The sequence below is a fragment of the Panthera leo genome, chromosome C2 (assembly GCF_018350215.1).
Source record: "Panthera leo isolate Ple1 chromosome C2, P.leo_Ple1_pat1.1, whole genome shotgun sequence".
Lineage (NCBI taxonomy): Eukaryota > Metazoa > Chordata > Mammalia > Carnivora > Felidae > Panthera > Panthera leo.
Genome location: NC_056687.1, coordinates 108,759,668 through 108,781,582, shown reverse-complemented (window position 1 = coordinate 108,781,582; position 21,915 = coordinate 108,759,668). Strand labels below are relative to the sequence as shown.

The 21,915-nt window shown below is 40.4% G+C and overlaps 1 protein-coding gene across 2 annotated transcripts; it reads right to left on the bottom strand.

Moving 5' to 3' along the window:
• Positions 1–6,868: 6,868 nt before the first annotated feature.
• On the bottom strand, positions 6,869–21,664 carry CC2H3orf33 (chromosome C2 C3orf33 homolog). Of its 2 annotated transcripts, none has more exons than XM_042903359.1 (5): positions 21,541–21,664; positions 19,102–19,161; positions 14,589–14,736; positions 10,870–11,030; positions 6,869–7,623 (listed from the first exon to the last, which is right to left on the bottom strand). In XM_042903359.1, exons 1-5 carry the CDS (start codon positions 21,652–21,654, stop codon positions 7,222–7,224), a joined length of 885 nt encoding a protein of 294 aa, XP_042759293.1. In that variant the 5' UTR covers positions 21,655–21,664; the 3' UTR covers positions 6,869–7,221. The 2 variants fall into 2 exon arrangements, with proteins under 2 accessions (XP_042759293.1, XP_042759294.1); XM_042903360.1 differs by lacking the exon at positions 21,541–21,664 and adding an exon at positions 21,235–21,363.
• Positions 21,665–21,915: the final 251 nt, after the last annotated feature.

Below are 21,915 nucleotides of genomic sequence, written 5' to 3'. Positions count from 1 at the left end.
GTCTGCTAGGCAGGACAGACATAATTGAAGTACTTTCTTGGGCCCAGAAAATAATACTGAAACTCGGATATCACATATTTTCATTACGGAATATACTGGGTTTCCCCTCCCATACCACCATTAAAAATTCCTGTAGAATCCCATAATATAATAAAAAGAAAAATGTATCTTCACAATCTATTCAGTTGCGGACCAGTCATCTAATACAGCAATCATTTTTATAGACATTGAACAAAAGTTTAGGCAAATGAGCAAATTGTAAGGCGAAGAGAAAATGAAGAGAACTGGTAAGCCAGAACGCAACTTCTTAAAGCTTTCAAAGCTGAGGAGGAGGGAAGGCAATTTACACCATAAGGAAAATTCTCCTATTTCTATACTATTTGGAATCCTTCTGGTGTATGACCTCTCTTATTATTAACACCTGTTTTTTTAACCAGAAGACAAACATTTAGGTTTTTCCATAAATAGTAAAAGGAAAAACTGCATTTTAAAAGCCATGTTAGTTTTTGTTTCATTTAAGTATTTCCACTAAATATGTATTTAGGGCGCTTGATTTGCCCAAAATAAGTATTGTTTTCAAATTTGACAAGTTTTAAAATATTCTTTCAGACCACTGAAGGCAAATTAATCTTCACAATGTAGGATCATATGATGTATAGAGGAAAATTAGAATGGAAAAATAGATTCTGGTCAAGATGAGTAGGCAACAAAGAAACGGTTCACTTTATACTGTTTTAAGATTTTTTTTTTTAAAGTCATCCCTACACCCAACATGGGGTTCAAACTCACAACACTGAGATCAAGAGTTGCATGCTCTGGGGTGCCTGGTTGGCTCAACCAGTTAAGTGTGCAACTTTTGATTTTAGCTCAGGTCATGATGTCACAGTTTGTGAGTTTGAGCTCTGCATCAGGCTCTCTACTGTCAGCCCACTTCGGATCCTCTGTCCCCTCTCCCTCTGCCCCTCCCCACTGGTTCTCTTTCTCTCTCTCTCAAAAATAAATAAACTTTAAAAATAAATTAAAAAAGAGTCGCATGCTCTACTAAGTCAGCCAGGCACCCCAGTCTACTTCATTATTTCATTCCTTATTTAACAAATATTTGTAGAATTCCCAATGAGCAAGAAACTGGACTAAATGCTGTGGAGAAAGCAGAAATGCTCCAAAGTTTAATAAGGTACGGTTTGAGTTGCAGGATCCATTCCACTTTGGAAGAGAGAGAAGACAGGTAATTATAATATAATGTCACAAGCACTAAAATAGATATGTGTTCAGTGTTGTGGAAGAACGGGAGAGGGCACTAATTACTCAATTTCATTGCTAAAGTATATATAAACTATGTTTCGAAAACCAAAACAGGAAATAGAATCATCCCAATACATCAAGTTTAAAAACTCTGCTTGTGTCTCAATTACTTGTTGTCCTCACTTTAGTTATGGAAATCTATTCATCAGGCTTCTTCAAAAAAGTCCTAGAAAATGAGATCTGCATTTTTTGCGCGTCAAAGCCAGTGCACATATTCAAATATTTACAACATGCAAAAAAATAACAAAACAACCCTTCTCTTTGCTATGTGCAATGCACTGTGATATATTTTACTCTGTCCTGTTTTTCTTAGCCCAACATGAGGCTTGAACACAGGACTCCAAGATCAAGAGTTGCATGCTCTGCTACTGAGCCAGCCCTGCGCTCCTGCTCAGTTCTTTTGTTCTTTCTTTTTAGATTGCTGGAGGCAACTCATTAAATTGATTTCATATCTCACTAATAGATCATGGCCTACAGCTGAAAAACACTACTCCAATATGTCCTTTAAAAATGAAAAAGAGGGGCGTCTAGGTGGCTCAGTTGGTTAGGCAACCGACTTCTGCTCAGGTCATGATCTCACAGTTTGTGAGTTCGAGCCCCGCATCAAGCCCTGTGCTGACAGCTCAGAGCCTGGAGCCTGCTTCAGATTCTGTCTCCCCCTCTCTCTACCCCTCCCCTGCTCACACTCTGTGTCTCTCTGTCTCTCAATAATAAATAAATGTTAAAAAAAAATTTTTTTAGTAACAATGAAAAAGAGGGGCACCTAGCTGGCTCAGTTGGTAGAGCATGCAACTCTTGATCTTGGGGTTGTGAGTTCAAGCCCCATGTTGGATGTAGAGATTACCTTTAAAACATTGTAAAAAAAAAAAAAAATCGTAAAAAAAAAAACCATGAAAAAGCATGGCAGTAGTGCTCAGAACAGAAGCAGTGTGGTCAGGAGGACCCCAAGTCACACCTTCTGCCCAGCAAATTAATAGATATCAAAGCCATATAGGAATAAGCCTCTGGGAGAAAAAAAAAAAAAAAAAAGGCCTGTGATTGCTCAACCCTTTAACCATGAACCCACATGAACAAAAAAGGCCCTCTAAAGTTGTCCAGTCCCCAAAGGGTGAATCCTCCCTAAAGGAGGATCCTTTGAAGAGACTGTGGAGTATAAGGGCAATCTTCTGGAGAGCAGAACTGGAGCATCCAGATTGACCAAGAAATTCACACATTGCAGGACCGAGAGTCATCATTTTCCCTGTCCAGCTGAGTAAGTAACATGCTATGATCTACTGACATCCCATTTTCCCTCCACATCCTACATTCCCTATGTATTGGGTGCATTGACATTTGGCCTTAAACTTCCAGATCATGAGGAATTACCCTGGACCTGAACAAAAGGAATTCATATTACTCAGAGATCCTAAACTAGGGCATGGACTTGATTCCTAGATGAACACCATCTTTCCTGAAGAATACTAAACCCTAGAATCCTATCTCAATCCAATTCCACTTCATCAGAGTTTGCAAAACTTCAAAATATCTAGCTAATTAACGGCATCTTCCCGTTTTCTATCATTTATACCATCTTTTTCTATTTCCTATTTGATATTTTAATGTAATTTGAATGGAAGTTAAATGAATGCACTCCATGGCCATCTTGAAATAAAAGTATAGTTGGTTCATTTTAAAGCTTTTTTACTGTTTCACTTTTAAAGTTCTGTTCTTGATATTTTAAATAATTTTTAATTAATTTTTTTAAAAAATAAGTTCTATGTCCAACATGGGACTTGAGCTCATGACCCTGAGATCAAGAGCCACATCCTTTATTGACTGAGCCCACCAAGTGCCCCTGTTCTTAATATTTTAATTTTTAGGGGAACCTGGATGGCTCACAGTCAGTTAAGCCTCTGATTCTTTTTTTTTTTTTTTAACGTTTATTTATTTTGGAGACAGAGAGAGACACAGCATGAATGGGGGAGGGTCAGAGAGAGGGAGACACAGAATCTGAAACAGGCTCCAGGCTCTGAGCTGTCAGCACAGAGCCTGACGCGGGGCTCGAACTCACGGACCGCGAAATCATGACCTGAGCCAAAGTCGGCCGCTTAACCAACTGAGCCACCCAGGCGCCCCAAGCCTCTGATTCTTGACTTTGACTCAGGTCGTTATCTTGTAGTTCTTGAGTTTGAGTCCAGAGTCAGGCTCTGCTCTGACAGCATGGAGCCGGCCTGGGATTCTCACTCTCTCCCTCTCTCTCTGCCCCTCCCTTACTCTCTCTCTCTCTCTCTCTCTCAAAATGAATGAAACAAACTTAAAAAAATTAAAAGAATAAGAAAAAAGTATACCTTAATTTTTAATCTTGCATTTTAAATTTTCTTCAGTCTTTTTTAAGACCCAATAACTGAATATTAAAAAAAATTGTTTAACATTTATTCATTTTTTGAGACAGCAAGAGACAGAGTGCAAACAGGGGAGGGGCAGAGAGAGACGAAGACACAGAATCTGAAACAGGCTCCGGCTCTGAGCTTTCAGCACAGAGCCCAATGCAGGGCTCAAACTCATGAACCATGAGATCATGACCTGAGCCAAAGTTGGCTGCCCAGCTGACCAAGCCACCCAGGAGTCCACAGTCTTTTTTAATGGTTATGTATTTTTGAGAGAGAGAGAGAGAGAGAGAGAGAGCATGAGCGGGGAGGGGCAAAAAGAGGGGGACAGAGGATCCAAAGCAGGCTCCATGCTGACAGCACAGAACCTGATGCAGGGCTCGAACTCAGGAACTGTGAGATCATGACCTGAGCCAAATTCAGATGCTTAAGCAAGTGAGCCACCCAGGTTCCCCTTTTCTTCAGTCTTTTTACAAATTTGCATTGCTTTCTTCCTGTGACTTGCCTTCACTGAAAGAGTTGCATTGGTAATGGCGTTAGAGAAGCTCCAAACCCAGAGATTGAGGACACACTATCCCAAATGTGGCACCTTGGCAGAGTGAACATTTTAAGTTGAAGGAGTCAGAAAACAGCAGGAGCAGGAAGGTCATTCTGATCTCCCTCCCTTGCCCTTTTTCCCTGAAACTGCTCATAAAATCATCCTCATCGTCATCAGAGAAGTGTCCTCCCAATAGCTGGAGGTCTGTTTCTCCTGTTACTTAAAACTTATGTTGAATAAATTTGCATACCTTTCTCCTGTTAATCTGTCTTTGTCAGTTTAATTTTCAGACTCAGCCAGCGACCCAAAGAAGGTGGAGGAAAACTTTTTCCTCCCCTCACCACAAAGAAGAGCCTGAAAACCAGTACCACCCCAGCTATCCCAACAGCAAATGAGCTCCTTAGTGTATCTGCCATCCCTCTTAATGGTGGCTTAAGTAATAATCATTCGTTGGGGCCCTGAAATTCTGAAGTGCTGCTGTTTTTTGGTTTCTTGAATCGTGTTGTTTCTCGTTAGAGTCACTGGGTTCAAATCAGTGCCATATACAACTGCTGGATTTGCGACAAACTGTGTCAACAATATGCCCCTTGGCAGCAAAAGGAGGGATTCAAATTTCAAAGATGCAAATGTAAGGAAGCAAAACGCACCATCCCAAAAAATTCTTCTTTGGCATAAGGATTATCTTCAGAGGGTTATTTTTAAGAAACTGCAGACATAAGAGAAGCTCTGAAAACTAAGTAAAAGTTAATCTTTTGTAAGAACAATTTACATTTATAAGGAAAATCTCCATTTGTCAAGGTGTCTCTCTCTGTACCAAGGAAACTAAATCTGACTCTAAATGTCTAGAAATTTACCAGTGGAGAAGGCATGGATTTAAATCTGTATAACAACCTTACTCTTGTTTACTGTGCTTTTCAGGGTAACCGCTCCTAACTGGCCTCGCCATCCCCCAACATCTTAGCTGGAGATACTATTTAAGGTGATGGCTTGGGCCATCTGGGGGAGTTACTCAGTTTTCCTTGGTGTCCCCAGGTATACAGGAGGTATACATGTTATTAAACTTCTGTTTGATTTTCTTCTGTTAATCTGTCTTTTTATTACAGATGTGTCTCAGCCAAGAACCTAGAAGAGTAGAGGGAAAATTATTTTTCCTCTCCCCCCAAACTTCACTTTGGTGAGGAACCAAATGATGCTGGAGAAATATAGAAGATAAAACTCTTGGCATATTATCTACCTCAGATGTGGTTAATTCTCCTAAGCAGGTTTTGCAAGTGTACCAGGTTGGTGTGAGGTACTGACCGGGAGCTTTACTACACTTAGAGTGACGTGAGAAAGCAGGCATAAGTAAGAGACAGCAGAACTGTTGAGGTCCGTGGCCCTATTTTTAAGTCAAGTTTTTTAAAAATGGCATTTCAGGCAGCAGATTCCCCAGGCTTTCCCAGTGCTGGGAAAGATCAAGCTGATTTAGAAGGTTTCAGGACCAAAAGGTGTAAGAGGTTTTGGAATAAGTAAGAGTTGGACAGTTAGAATTCGTGGGGCAGCAACCATCTCTTCCCTCTCCTGTTCACACAGAGGAAGATTTGACATGAGCACTTTACTTCCTTTTCGACAAGACTGAAAGTGCCATATATCCTGTTTCCACTATGTTAGGAAACAGTGATTATCTCTTTTCTGATATTTGCGAAGCTACACAGCCTTCTAGCACCTCATTTACCTGAGACAAGCAGAACGAAGCATGATAAAAAGGGAAGCAAGAGAGAGGGAGTGGCCCACATTCCCATCACTTGGTTTAAGAATACATGAGTTTCCTGCAAGTGGAACTGACACCATGGAAAGTGGCAGGACTGAAGCCAACTTGCTAATACTCCCCACAACACACACCCATGAGTGGAGTGAGTAAGCCCAGTCACTTTCCACAAGCAAACTCATGTTCCTTTCCATCCCAAGTGGTGGTGATCCAAGAGTTAAAGGCTGTGGACTAGGGGCGCCTGGGTGGCTCAGTCGGTTGGGCATCCAACTTCGGCTCAGGTCATGATCTCACAGTCTGTGAGTTCGAGCCCCGCATCGGGCTCTGTGCTGACAGCTCAGAGCCTGGAGCCTGCTTCAGATTCTGTGTCTCCCTCTCTCTCTGACCCTCCCCCATTCATGCTCTGTCTCTCTCTGTCATTAAAAAAATAAATAAATAAAAAATAAAAAAAAAAAGGCTGTGGACTAAACTGCCTTGGGAGTTAAGAAGGAAGGGAGAGAAAGAGGTAAGCATCTCCCAAGCCAGGGGACTATGATAGAGAGCCCCTACAGAACCCTCAAGGAATAACCATGGCCAAATTGTGCTAGAGAAGAAACTGTCTCATGCACAGAACTAACAAATATCAACACAAGAAAAGTAAAATGTAAGGAGACCTTGGTTGTGTGTTTTCTCCCTGGGATATGCTTTTATCTGTTTTCTGTCATCATCATCCTCATGATTTTGTCCAGAGGGTTACCCTCTTCATCTAACAATAGGTAGAAATTAGCCATTCTTTATTACTAGAAATGATCTACAGTGACCTTCTCACATACTTTGCCCCAAATTCAGTTAGAAGACACTTGGGAAAAGAGTAGCCTCAGACATGATGCATAGAGTTACTTTATTATAAGTAATCAAAATTGATAAAACCGGAAAAGTAAACAAAATATTCTCGTTGAACAAAAATTAAATATGGCTGCCCCAAATAACTAAAATAATACAGTGTCCAATAGTTAAACTCTGTCTTCAAATATTAACATTACAGATATACATCCTTTATCCTGGTAACTTTATAAAGTATTTCATTTTTCCTAAAAGCATATTACATTAATCACAATTTGCTTAAGTAATTCTGATATGACATTTAAAATAATCATCTCTTAAATATTTAAATACCATTAGAATGCAACTTTGATCATTTGGAGGAATTTCCGTTTCAACTCAATATCCATATATTTACATAGTTTACTCTTTTCTGAGTAGGTCACCTCCAGGCCTCTTAGAATATTTCACCCTTTTCTACGAAAGTGTATGCGATTCATAAGTTCTCTGAACTTCAGTATTAAGGAGTAGTTATTTATGTGGTCTTTCCATGTTTCATAAGTCCTTCTAAGTTTGTCATAATAACTTTCATTTTTCAAATTGAAATCTGATCCAATTTTTTTTAAATAATTGTCTTTTTTCCATATTTCTCTCCAGGAGCCTTTCAATTTTTCCAAATAACTTTCTTTTTCATATTCTTCCTTCCATATTCCTTCTCCTTTTTTTAACGCTGTTAATTCAGCTTTAAGTAAGTTTCTGTGAATTGTCCAATAGATTTTAGAATCATAATCTAGCCCTTTAACAAGAACAGTTTTGCCAAGGCCTCTTCTCAAAATTTCTTCATTCAGACTCACACTAAAATATCTACCCTTGAATAAAAAATAAAACAAACCAATTACTTAAGAATTTAGTAATTTATTCATTTACTTAAAATCAGTAGTTCAGCATTTTTTCCTCCAGCAAAAAGCCAAAAAACAGGAAGCAAAAGGGTCCCCAAGAGCTCAAAACAGCTAATGTTAAATCCAAGAATTTCATTACTAAAAGAGACTCTTGCTCAAAGTTAACTGCCTCTTTTGTAACATAATAGTTCTTCACAGACTCACTGGTCATCTAACCCAAAGAAGGTAGAAGTAATAAAGTATAAGAAGTGTTCTTGATCTGTTTGTTGTTCAGAGGAGTAAAGGAGCACACAAAATAGGCGAAAAGACAGAAGGCCACAGCAAAAGAAACTAAAAAGTATAAAATGCAAAATAAACTGAATCATCACTGAACTGTTAGATTAGGTTCAGAATTCCACTGTGTAGGAAGGCACTGGCATGTAAATGCATTTTTAAAAGACTTCCCACATGAGGCACCTGGGTGGCTCAGTCGGTTAAGCATCCGACTTCAGCTCAGGTCATGATCTCGTGCTCCGTGAGTTTGAGCCCCACGTCAGGCTCTGTGCTGACAGCTCAGAGCCTGGAGCCTGTTTCAGATTCTGTGTCTCCCTCTCTTTCTGACCCTCCCCCCACTCATGCTCTGTCTCTCTCTGTCTCAAAAATAAATAAACGTTAAAAAAAAATTTTAAAGACTTCCCACAAAATTATTAACATTTAAAATAGTCCTAGACCTTGAATCTTCATCCATAAAGAAATTTCCTTCATGGAAAACCTTACTTCCTAATGAAACCGGATAAATGGGACTTTTTTCCCCACTAATTTACAATATAAAGGAGATCCTGCTGGGGTGCCTGGCTGGCTCAGTTAGTGGAGGAGAGACTCTAGATCTGGGGGTTGTAGGTTCAAGCCCCACACTGGATGTAGAGATTACTTAAAATTTTTAAAAATCTTGGGGCGCCTGGGTGGCTCAGTCGGTTAAGCCTCCGACTTCAGCTCAGGTCATGATCTCGCAGTCCATGAGTTCGAGCCCCGCGTCGGGCTCTGGGCTGACGGCTCAGAGCCTGGAGCCTGCTTCTGATTCTGTGTCTCCCTCTCTCTCTGCCCCTCCCCCGTTCGTGCTCTGTCTCTCTCTGTCCCAAAAATAAATAAATTTTTTATTAAAAAAAATTGTTTTTAATCTTTTAAAAAACGAAATCCTGTTTAGTTATTTATATAGTCCTTGTGAAATTTTAACCTAACAAGATCAATTTTAACAACGTATTAATAACTGAATAGCTTTGTTGGACAAGTATTAAATTCTAAAAATGTGAAAACCCCAGGGTTAAGTAGGAGACATTTCTAGGACTATCCAAAGGAACAAAGTAATCTTTTTTCCCTTAAATGCAGTAACTCTGAGTCATACTAATAAGGAGTTCATGGGGAGCCTGGGTGGCTCAGTGGGTTGAGCATCTGACTTTGGCTCAGGTCATGATTTCACAGTTCATGAGTTCGAGCCCCACACCAGGCCTTCTGCTGTGAGCACAGAGCCCGCTTTGATCCTCTGTTCCCCTCTACCTCTGCCCCTCCCCAACTCGCACACTCTCAAAAATAAACATTTAAAAAAATAAGGAGTTCATAAATATAGTTTTAAAGGATTTATCATATTTTTCTCAATCTTTTAAATTTTTTAAATGTTTATTTGAGAGACACAGAGAGCACCAGCACGTGTGCACAAGCGGGGGAGGGGTGCAGACAGAAAGAGGGAGAGAAAGCATCCCAAGCAGGTTCCAAACTGTGAGTACAGAGCCCAACTCAGGGCTTGATCTCAGGAACCATAAGATCATGACCTGAGCCAAAATCACATTGAACTGAATGAGCCACCTAGGCACCCCTCAATATTTTAAACTTTAAGAGCTCATTCCCTTAAACCAAAATCAGAATAACTAAAATTCAATCTGACACATTAGTAAAATTCAACAGATGTAAATTACCACAATATGCATACTGCATAGTTTGATCACCTAGGAAGGAATATAAACTAAAGTATATAAGGTGAAGTAGAAGCTCAGGAGCCAGAAAGAGCTGGGCTTGAATACTGGCTCTATCACTTGGTTACCCTGAGGCCCACCTGTAAATGGGAGTAAAAACAAGGACTCCAGAAGAATGGTTTTGAGGATAAATGAAATACACTCCTCAATTTAAAAGAGAAGATATTGTTTCTTTTTATTTTTTTTTAAGATTTTTTAAAAGTAATCTCTACACCCAATCTGGGGCTTGAACTCACAATCCTGAGATCAAGAATCACATGTCTCACCGACTGAACCAGCCTGGTGCCCCCCTGCCTCCCAGCTTACTTTTAAATATATAATGCTTCAACCAATCAGTGTTGGATAATTCTTACTTTGAAAGAACTGAAGATGACTTGGACATACAGAAATTAATGGGTCTCATTAGGCTATCTATTAATAGTTCAAAGGCTCTAAAGAATTAAAATGTTTACAATTTTAATCACTTTAATGTGAAGTTATATTTTCTTCAGATTGTTTGTGTTTGTTACATAATAAGAGACTTTAGAAATAAGAAAACCGTTCTTAATCCTGTCATCACATTTTAACTATTTAATTTTCTACACTCTTTTTCCAGTACTCTTCCACCAAAAGCAGTGTGGAGTAAGGCACACACAAGGACTCAGGACAGTGGCACAGCAACACTGATGAGGCTCCGTGGCATCCCAGTTAGTTACACAGCGGCCATGGCCAATCATAAAGGTAGGAAAACTCTGACGCAAAGTCTTCAGATGACTGATTACTGATCATTAATAGTATGCAAGTACGCTCAACGTTAGAGTTCAAAGATTGAGCAGTATTAACCTTTAGAAAACACACTTACTCTTTGTAGTTTCCAGTTGACAGGAAACCCACTCAACAAGTGGTTTCTAATAACAAGGGGGATATAATATACTCATGTAGAAATAAATGTGTAAAGCTACTCCTTAAATTATCAACGTCTGAAGTCATTAATGATTTTAAGTTTTTTCCATTTTCTTAGTTGTCTATTTTTTCTATAATAAACATATAAGTAACATTTTATAACAAAATTTGTATATGAAACACCTGGTTCTCTATACATAATCACTATGAGTACCAATTAAGAAAAGCAAAAATTCAGCCCCATTATATATTCAAGGCTCTAATTAATAATGTTTATGTATAAATAAAAAGAATAAAATATTGCTCATTATTTCTTCATACTACTTACCTTATTCACTAGAAGATAGCAAATAAGTGCTGAATTCTCCTTTGCAAGAAGTTGAAACCATACCAGCTGGGAAGGTTTTAACTCTTTTTGTAACCACACCTTCCCGGATTCAGTGAGTTCTACTCCTGCCAGCTTAACCAGCAAAACACCACATGGCTCTTCTAAAAAGTTTAGGTAGAAAGGAATGTAGCTTTAATACCATGTTGCAAAAACGAATTTCAAGGTCACTCTCCCCCTATCCCAAACAAGCAAACATGTTTATTTATAAACACCCAGACACTCTAGATTGCAGGTTCATTTACATCTGTATTCAAGTTTTCTTTTTTTTTTAATTATTATTTTTTTAACATTTATTTATTTTTGAAACAGAGAGAGACAGAGCATGAACGGGGGAGGGTCAGAGAGAGAGGGAGACACAGAATCTGAAACAGGCTCCAGGCTCTGAGTGGTCAGCACAGAGCCCGAAGCGGGGCTCGAACTCACGGACCGCGAGATCATGACCTGAGCTGAAGTCGGCCGCTTAACCAACTGAGCCACCCAGGCGCCCCTCAAGTTTTCTTTTAAAGCAACCTAAGCATACAACAGATGGAATAATCTAAAACCCCCATTTCAGTAAGCTCCAGAACAGGATGTAGAACCCATTAATAAAAATATGAATAAAATGGCGCCTGGGTGGTTCAGTCAGTTAAGCATCTGACTCTTGATTTCGGCTCAGGTCTTGATCTCACGGTTCATGAGATCAAGCCCCACATCCATCGGGCTCTGTACTGACAGTGCAGAATATGCTTGGGATTCTCTCTCTCCCTCTCTCTGCTCCTCCCCTGCTCTCTGTCTCTCAAAATGAATCAAGAGGGGCGCCTGGGTGGCTCAGTGGGTTGAGAGTCCTACTTCAGCTCAGGTCATGATCCCACTGCTCATGAATTTGAGCCCTGCTTTGGGCTCTGTGCCGACAGCTCAGAGCCTGAAGCCTGCTTCGGAACCTGTGTCTCCCCTTCTCTCTGCCCCTCCTGTGCTTGCTCTCTGTCTTTCTCTCTCTCAAAAATAAAATAAACGTTAAAAAAATCTTTAAAAAAATAAATTAAAAAAATAAACATTTTTAATAATAATAATAATATGCACATATGGCAATTACAGTGCCGTGGCGCTGCAGGGCCTCTGGGGGCAGATCCTACTGAATATCATCCCCAGAGCAGTATAAGGTACAGCCTGGACAAACCCAGGTGGCAACTTTGCTGCCTGGGCACTGAAGAGTCATTACTATTTCAGGGAGAAGTGATTTAAATTATTATAACATAATGACAACAACTTAGAAGGTAGAGGACTTATGAAGTCTAAATCCTGCTTAGACTGAAATGGTCAACAAATAAATCTCTCTTTAGGGAACAATAGTCACTCAAATTGTTTAAATTCTGTTTGATTTATTAAAAGAATCAATCATGTAGGTATGTTTGGGGGGTGGAATCAATCTTACTCCTTTATAGGCATATCTCCTTGAACAGGTGAAATTCATTCATCTGAGGGTAGAAAAGAATCTTCTGGGGCAATTGGCTGGCTCAGAAAACCATGTGACTCTTGATTTCAAGGTTATAACTTCGAGCCCCACATTGGGTGTAGAGATTACTTAAAAAAAAATGTGGGGAGCCCGGGTGGCTCGGTTGGTTAAATTCCGACTCCTGATTTCAGCTCAGGTCACAATCTCCCACTTTGTGAGTTCGAGCCTCTCATCAGTCTCTGCACTGACAATGTGGAGCCAGCTTGGGATTCTCTGTCCTCTCTCTCTGGCCCTCCCTCCACTTGCACCCTCTCTCTTTCTCAAAACAAATTAAAAAAAAAATTAAACTTAAAAAAGTGTTTTAAACGAACTTTAAAAAATAAAAACCCCTTCATAAAATTAAAATAATATTATGAAGGTCCTTATTATTTAAAAAAAATTTGTTTTATTTATTGTTGAGAGAGAGAGAGAAAGACAAAGACAGAGACAGAGACAGAGCATGAGCAGGGCAGGGGCAGAGAGAGAGGGAGACACAGAATCTGAAGCAGGCTCCAGGCTCTGAGCTGTCAGCACAGAGCCGGATGCAGGGCTCGAACTCATGAATGGCAAGATCATGACCCAAGCCAAAGTTGGATGCTTCACCGACTGAACCAGCCAGGCACCCCAAGAAGATCTTTAAATATAACTAAATTTAGGGGCACCTGGGTGCCCAAAAGTTGGTTGAGTGTCTCACTCTTGGTTTCAGCTCAGGTCATGGTCTCCCAGTTCATGAGTTCGAGCCCCACGCTGGGTTCTGTGCTAACAGTGCGGAGCCTGCTTGGGAGTCTCTCTCTCCCTCTCCCTCTTTCTCTCTCTCAAATAAACTTTTTAAAAATGTATTTAAAATATAAAATGAATGTATAAGTAAAACTAAATTTATTCAACAAGCTTTGCCAAGTCTCCATTGGCTAACAATTATTTTTCTAGGGCCTGTGAATAATGAGATAGGTAGGAAAAGGTCCCTGCCCACCAGGGGTTCAGTTTAGTGGAGGATATAAACCTAAAATACATGACTATAGGAAAATGTGTTTAAGTACTGTAACCATAGTGTGTGTCCACTGTTGTGGGTGTAGTAAAGAAAGAAGCTAATTCAGCTCCAGAGTTAAGGAAAGCTTCACAGAAGAGCAGACATTTGAGCTGGATACTAAAGAATGAACTGGAGCTCAACAGGAGCCAAGGCACTCTAGGAAAACTGTGCCCAGGGGCATGAGAACACAAATAAGCAGCAGGCAGGAAGGTTTGTGTGAGTGGGGTCTTTGACACAAAGCAGGGAGAAATGGGAAAGCAGCAGGGGACATCAGCCCCTGTTCGGCTCTCCAGTCTCCTTTGGTGACTCTTGTCCCTTTCTTCCCTAGGCCCCAGCACTCTAGTCTTCATATGGCTTCTCAGAAGAGCCATGCTCATTCCCATACACGTTCTGCCTAGCCAGCCCCTTCTCGTTCTTCAGGTCTCTGATTAAGTAACAACTCATCCATGAGGCTTTCTCTGACCACTTTACAGGTATAGGTTCCCCATTCACATGACCTCCAGTAATGTTCATCCTAGCATCTTGCTCTTTTCTTCATAGCTCTTAGGACAATTTTCATTTGTCTGTTGTCTATTTTCTACTTAGACTGTACGCTCCAAAGGGTAGTCTTATTTGTTTCACTCAGTGCCATGTAGCTACAATAGGTCCTAGAACATAACAGTTGCTCAATATTTGTGGAAAGAATGCTTGACTGTCTGAATGAAATACTGAATGGTTGAATAAAAAAAGGAGGGGGAAGAAAAGAACATCTGGAGACCAATTAAATAGTTCCTTGTATTTAAAACCAAGAGTTTAGGGGCGCCTGGGTGGCTCAGTCGGTTAAGCAGCCGACTTCAGCTCAGGTCATAATCTCACGGTCCGTGAGTTCGAGCCCCGCGTCGGGCTCTGTGCTGACAGCTCGGAGCCTGGAGCCTGCTTCGGATTCTGTGTCTCCATCTCTCTCTGACCCTCCCCCGTTCATGCTATCTCTCCCTGTCTCAAAAATAAATAAATGTTAAAAAAAAAATTAAAAAAAAAAAAAACAAAAAACCAAGAGTTTATACTTTCTCTCATAGACAGTGGAAAGTTATTAAAATTTAAAATGACATTGTTTGCTACTTTACAAATAACTTCTAATTAACAAATACTAAAACAGTTGTATTATTCTTGTACTTTACTTACTTTTCCATGAAGTTATAATAGGTAAAGCAATGGGAATATGCTCAATTTCTAAACCATTCTCAGTTATTCGGCGTAATCGTCCACGTAGTTTAACATTCCTTCTTATAAATTCTACTGGAATATCTGAAGAACTTGTAAATTTTGATGTCTGTTGATTTATAAAAAAATATAACATTTTATTATTATTTTCATTTTAACATTAAGCATGTCAAATTGTTACCTAAATATTTAATAAGAAGACGTAACCCCTGAAATTTTTTAATTTACCCCTTAATTTTATATATTAATATTTTAGTGTGATTTAATCAAAAGTGTTTGTAGGAAGGGGGCACCTGGCTAGCTCAGTCAGCGGAGCATGCAACTCTTGATCTTAGGCTTGAAGATTTGAGTCCTACATTGGGTGCAGAGATTACTTAAAAAGAAAATCTTTTGAAAAAAAAGTGTTGAGGCACCAAGATGGCAGTTAGTTAAGCGTCCAACCTTTGGTTTTGGCTCAGCTCATGGTCTTATGGTTTATGAGTTCAAGCCTCACACTGGGCTCTGCTCTGCCAGTGTGGAGCCTGCTTGGGATTCACTCTCTTTCTCTCTCTGACCCTCCCCTACTGTCTCTCTGCCGCTCCCCACCTTCCCTCAAAAATAAATAAACACCTAAAAAAAAAAAAAACCATGTGAAATACTACAGGTTAGAGTCAGTATTTTAAAAGATCTTGACAACTAGGATGATGGGATAAAACTAATGAAGGATAAGAGAATAAACTAATTATAGCATAGATTAAAAAGATTAAGAACCTTTAGTTAACTGTGAACTCAAAATGAGTAGAAGTGTGACAAAGCTGCAAAACAAAATACAAACTCCCTCTCCCCTACACTCCCCGCTGCGCCCCACCTAAGTTCAAACACCAAGCAACATTATAAGGAACGGGATCCAAAACGAGAGAGGTGAGGAAGGGATGGCTCTAAATCAGGCCCTAAGTGGAATATACTATGCTGTGCCAGGTACCCGTTTCATAAAAGACTCAAACAAACTGGAACAAAGCTAGAAGAGGAGAAAAAAGATCATAGAGTCTGGAAACCACATCACATGAGAAAACTAAGATTATTTTGCACCAGTGGGGGCGGGGGGTAGGCTGTGCCTGGGTTGTTCAGTTTGTTGGGTTTCCTGGGCCTCGGACTCTTCATTTCAGCTAAGGTCATGATCTCATGTTTCATGAAATCAAGCCCCTTGCCCAGCTCCTGACATCGCAGAGCCTGCTTGGGATTCTCTGCCCCATCTCCCACTCATGCTCACTCGCTCTCTCTTTCTCTCTCTCTCTCTCTCAAAAATAAATAAATTTTTTTTAAAAAAGAGTATTTTGCACAGGGGAGACAGAGTAAGTAGAGAGGATCATTAAAGATGTCTTCAATTATTAAACATCCATCCCTTTTAATTTTTAGGTGTTTTCATTAAAGGACACACATAAAAAAGACACGAGTGCCTTGATGTTTGGAGTTTTAGAAATTTTGGAGTTTTAGAAATTATTAAGCAGCTAGCTAAAGAGGAAACTAAATAGAACCCAATGTTCTATTTCCTTGAGTTCATACTCAAGGAATATGTGAAAAACCTTTAAAGGCAGATCCCACTGTATCTACCTTTTCTGGATCCAATAATCCCTCAACAACATAAAGTTCAGTGCTGTGTTTCTGTGACATGGCACTATCTGGAAGATGAATTAACTATATACATAAAACCAGAATACAACTGCAGAGCAATACATAGAGAGGCTTAAGATAAAGTGTAAGTGCTAACAGGTCAAAATGGAAAGGATAAGAACACCGGAGGAAGATATTTTTAAAGGAAGTGAATCCTGAGCCTGTGATAAACAGTCTGCTTTCCAGAAGAGGCAGAAAGATGATGCCACTGACAAGGATGCTGTCCCTAAGCTTCAGATGGTGAAGTGTCCTAGAGGCAAACAGACAAAAGCGGGAAGCTCTGTGAAGAGAAAATAGTAAGAGTTTCAAATTCAGGAATATGACATTTGAAATCCAGTTCTGCGACATACTAGCTGGGTGATCTTGTGAAAATAAATTTAACTTTTTTGAGCATCCATCTCCTCATCTATAAAACCTGGGTATAAGAATACCGGTTTCATAGGATTATTATAAGTATTAAATGAAATTACGTAGGGGCACCTGGGTGGCTCAGTCGGTTAAGTATCCGACCTTGATTTCAGTTCAGATCATGATCTCACGGTTCATGACATTGAGCCCCGAGTCAGGCTCTGTGTTGACAGTGAGGGGCCTGCTTGGGATTCTCTCCGGGGCTGGTGCACGATCTCTCTCTCTCTCTCTCAAAATAAATAAACATTTTTAAAAAATGATTTTAAATGAAATTATGTATATGAAGTGTTTAGCACAGTACTAAACTCAATCATCATTTTTTTAATATGAAATTTGGAATTGTCTACCAATAATTGAAAGAATATGAGAGCTTGGTAAACTCAGGAGGAAGAAAAACAACAATACAAAAAGAACACTGAAGGGGAACTACTAAGGCTCCCTGTGGCAGGCCCTTTGTTGGTTAATGCAATATTCATTCTCAACCCTCTCTCCCTTATCAGCAGGCACTGGAAGGGATGGGAAAGTTAAATGGCCGCTTTCCCAACTCCTTTCCAGCTAGAGGTGGCCATATGATATAAGGATGTAAGCAAAAGTCTGCTGAAGGTTTCTGGGAAAATTTTTGCTTTCTTCATGAGATGTGGCTCGCACCTTCCTTTTCCCTCTCCTTTTGCTTTGAACAAGAGTATGCTATTTGGAGCTAGAGTAGCCATTCTGTGCCATGAGGAAAGGCACAGAGAATCATACACTTAAAACCCTCTGTCACTGAATCACTCCAGGCATTTTGTGACATGAGGAAAAAGCCTTTTTACTTGGTTAAGCCACTGTCGGTTGGGGTTTCTCTTACTTGTAGCCAAAGTCCTTCAACTGTTACACAACTGAGTTTTTTGTTCTCTAAAGTTCCAATGTTCTTTTTCTAGCTTCTTAGCCTGCTCTTCTCATCACATGTTAGTCACTATTATCAAAAGCCATAAAAATCTAAAAAAAAGACACCAGAACTAAAGTCTAAAATGAATAACTTCATAATATACTAATATAAATTTATATTAATTAATGCATAATTTTCATAAATCAATAACATACCTAATATTGTATAACTTAAAATCATCTATAACTGATTCATGTAATTTTTAAGGGCTAACAAGGGAAATAACCCCTCAGCATTATTTTTACCTAAACACTTTTTTTTGTCAAGTTTATTTTGAGAGAGAGAGCATGAGCAGGGAAGGGACAGAGAGAGAGGGAGCCAGAGACTCCCAAGCAGCCTCTGTGCTGTCAGTGAGAAGCCCAATACTGGGCTCGATCTCACGAACCATGAGATTATGACCTAAGCCAAAATCAAAGGTCAGAGGCTTACCTGATTGAGCCACCCAGGCCCCTGTATTTTTACCTAAACTCTTACTCAGATCATTTAATATTTTGACAATTTTGAAACCTTCAAAATCCAAATGTCATGGAATACAGATTGTAAGATAAAGAAAAAATGAAATGAATGAAAACAACTAAAGTTTCCAAAGTTCCATTCTAAAAATATATATAAGCTAAAAATGAATGACTTACATAATCATGGAAGTGTTAAAAGAAAAAGCCTATTAGATTATTAGATATAAGGTTAAAAAAGAATGCAGGGCACTTAATAAAGAGGATAAAAGTTCTGACATTGGAGTCAGGGGGGAAAAGGCAACAGATGGAAAAGATACAGTATAGTAGAGTAACACTGTGTAGTCAATGATAATATAAAATAATATAGAGATAATAAATACAGGAAATAAATATACACAGAAGCAATAAACCCATACCAGATTGTAACATGACACTAAAATTACACCCAATGACAAGAATCAGTTATATAAAAAATACTTCTAAATCTTGAATTACTAAATGGATTTCCACAGTATCTATTATTAAAAAATTATTGAAAGGGCAAAAAAATACGCTAACTGAAAGGATAAATTATTTTTTTTACATCATACACCCTGCTTTATTCATTGAACAGATATTACAGATTGTTGCAAATCAGAGAAAGCATAAATTATTCAGTGCTAAAGGACATAATTCGACTGTGATCTAAATCTAAAACCACTATACAAAACACTTTTGAGACATTCCACAATGTCTGAAATGCAAATTTAGTGATTATAGCATTCTAGCAAACCAAATCCTTTACAGATTCCTTTTTAAGCGTGAAGACGTGATTATGAAAATACAGACTGTGCAATTACTTTCCATAAAATCCTGCAAATGTGTTACTTTTAAATCAAGGTCTTAAAATATGTTCATTGTTCTAAAATAATACTTAAAACTTCTAATATGAATAACAAAATGATACCCAGCTTGAGACAAAAACTGTTTTGAAGTGAGAAATTAACTGTCTCTTGTTTATCACAGTTCACAGTGCCTTCTTCATTTTTTAACTTACCATCCGAATACTTCTTAGAAGTAGCATTATTCCAGCTATGGCCATTACGGTGCTGATGTTCTTCAGAAAAAGATTAAATGATTAATTCTCATTAGTTATTATTCATAATAGTGAAAGTAGTAATTAGAAGGGGGGAAAAAGAAGACTGTCCCCCCAATATCTGTCCAAATAAGGCACATCCTTCAACTAAAGGCCCATTTCTTCCAAAAAAACTTCCTTAACTGCCTACCTACTCAGTAATCTCCCCTTTCTTTCCCAAACACTCTGACATGTATAGTAATTATATACATAACATTGTATTGTTCTCTATTGCCTTTTACTTTAACCGTGAGTACCTTAACTGCATGAATCAGTCTAATACTTCTTGAATGATGCCCACAGTAACTAGCATAACCCCGAGCCTAGAGTGGGAATTTAAATCTTTGATAGAAAAATTTGCCACCAAAACATTACAATACAATGTCTTCGATGTATATATGGATGAACAGTTGGGAAAAACTTATCAATGTTTTTAAAGTGCTCCATTTAAGCTGAAACAGACCTAAGAGAGTTTAATTTAAAAATAAGAACCCTGCAGGGCACCTGGGTGGCTCAGTAGGTTAGGCGTCTGACTTCCCGACTTCCCGACTTCAGCTCAGGTCATGATCTCACTGCTTGCGAGTCTGAGCCCTGCGCCTGGCTCTGTGCTGACAGCTCAGAGCCTGGAGCCTACTTCGATTCTGTCTCCCTCTCTCTCTGCTCCTCCCCCGCTCGCACTCTGTTTCTCTCTCAAAAATAAAATAAAATAATTTTTAAAAAAGAACGCTGCAACTGCCTCAACAAGAGTGATAATCTAACATGCTTTTCCTTCAATAAATACAACTAGGTATGTAAGAAATGAAGCTGAAAATTATATGCAAGGAAAGAAATGAAGATACTAAGATTGGCCTTAGTGTTGAAGACAGATACAACTCTGATCATGCTTTAAACATCAGGCAAACAGAAAATAAGGCAATGGAAATTTTGTAATTACCAATACATAATGCTTTTTGTTCTGTAGATTTTGCATTTGTAGAAGGAAAAAGAAAGAAAATGAACACTAGGATACATTCTGTGATTGAGATATTTGGAATAATGTTATCTGTGGGCTAATTTAAACTGTTTCCTCTCAATCTGTTGAAGTCATTTTTTAATTTGAAATGACCCATGCATCAATTTCTGCTTCACTAGAAGAACCCAGGCCTTGCCAATTAGCACCTATATCATTCATTCATTCATTCATTAATCTATCATTCATTAATGCCACCAATATGTATCTAGCACTTAGTAAATGGCACGCAATACTCCGAGGACAGGAGCTGTAGTGGTGAATGAAAACAGCCATAGCCCTGGCCCTTGTGCTGCTTGGCTGCAGAGCTTTTGCAAAGCTGATGGTCCTACTCAACTTCTCAGAAGGATGTAACAAAGTTAATCATTCTCTCTGAAAATTCTCTTCACTTGACTTCTAGAATGCCTGGTTTTCCTTCTCCTCCGCTGTTTCTTCCCAGTTTTTGCTGATCTCCTCCTTTTCACTTCCCATATTCTAAATGTTCAGTGTTCCTCAGGTCCCATGTCTGAATTCTAGGACTTGTTCCACAGCTTTTCTGACTTGCTCCAAGATGTCATCCAAGCTTTAAACTTAAGATTTAGGCAGTTCATTCCTAAAGTTATATGGCCAGTTCCGATCTCCCTTCAATGCCAGATTCCTATATCTAAGTTGCCTAGATAATATCTACAACTCCGTTTAGAATTCTAATAACCATCTTCAAGTTCACACATCTCCACTTCCAAGTTCACATGTCCAAAGGGTCCTCTGAATTTTCCCAACAAATCACTGGCCCCCACTCCTCCACAGAAACAACTTTCACCACCATCCACCCAGTGGGCAGCCCCCCTGATTCCTCCTTGCACCCCACACCTAAATCATCCACACCATCCCCAGGGTCTTAGCCACAATCTTGTCTTGCCTGGACACCTAAGATGTCCCATTCTTGGTCGAACTCCAGTGCCCTCTCACGTCACTTAAAACACAAGGCCTACAGTAGGACCACGTGCCCTATCTTCCACCCCGTCGTCTCCGTGCGCTGTGTCCCCAACTGCTTTCGGGGGACGCACCAAGCTGTGCTGCGTCTCGGTCTCTGAGGTATCTCCGGGGCCCAGCACTGTCCTGGCAGTAATTAAGAGATGGTCTCTCCAGCCCACCGCGGCCATCCCCACGCACCGAGCCCAGCCGGGCCGCGCTCGCTCCCCAACCGCCCCCCCCCCCCCCACCGCCGCCGCACTCGCGACCCCGGCAACGTGGCCCTCCGCCCAGTCCGGCCCCGACGGGCTCCACTGCCCGTGGCCTGCCCGCGCCACGTCTCCCTCAGGCTCGCTCCGCGCGACCCTGCGCCCCCCGCCTGCCCGGCCGGTCTGCGATACCCGGACGAGGCGCAGGTGGTCGTCCGCCCATTTCGAGACGCGCGCCACCACATTGGGCGCCGCTCCGTCCGGGTCCGGCGGCTGTGAGGCGGGGGCCGTAGGCCGGCCCGCCATGTTGCCGGCTTCCCGCGAGCCCGCGTCGCGCTCCTCGGGCGGACGGCAGGGGGCGCCGCGCTCCTGGGGCGGACGGCCAGGATCCGGGCTCCCCAAGCTGTTAGGGGCGCCGCACGGTGGTTGACAGTGGGGTCCTCGTCTGCGTTGCCTGAGAGTGGCCTTACGACTGGCTGTTCGCTCCCTCTTCGCCTGGAGGTGGGCCTCCCGTATCAGTGACCCCCCTCCCCCAGCATTTATGCAGGGTTTTCCCACTGAGCCGGA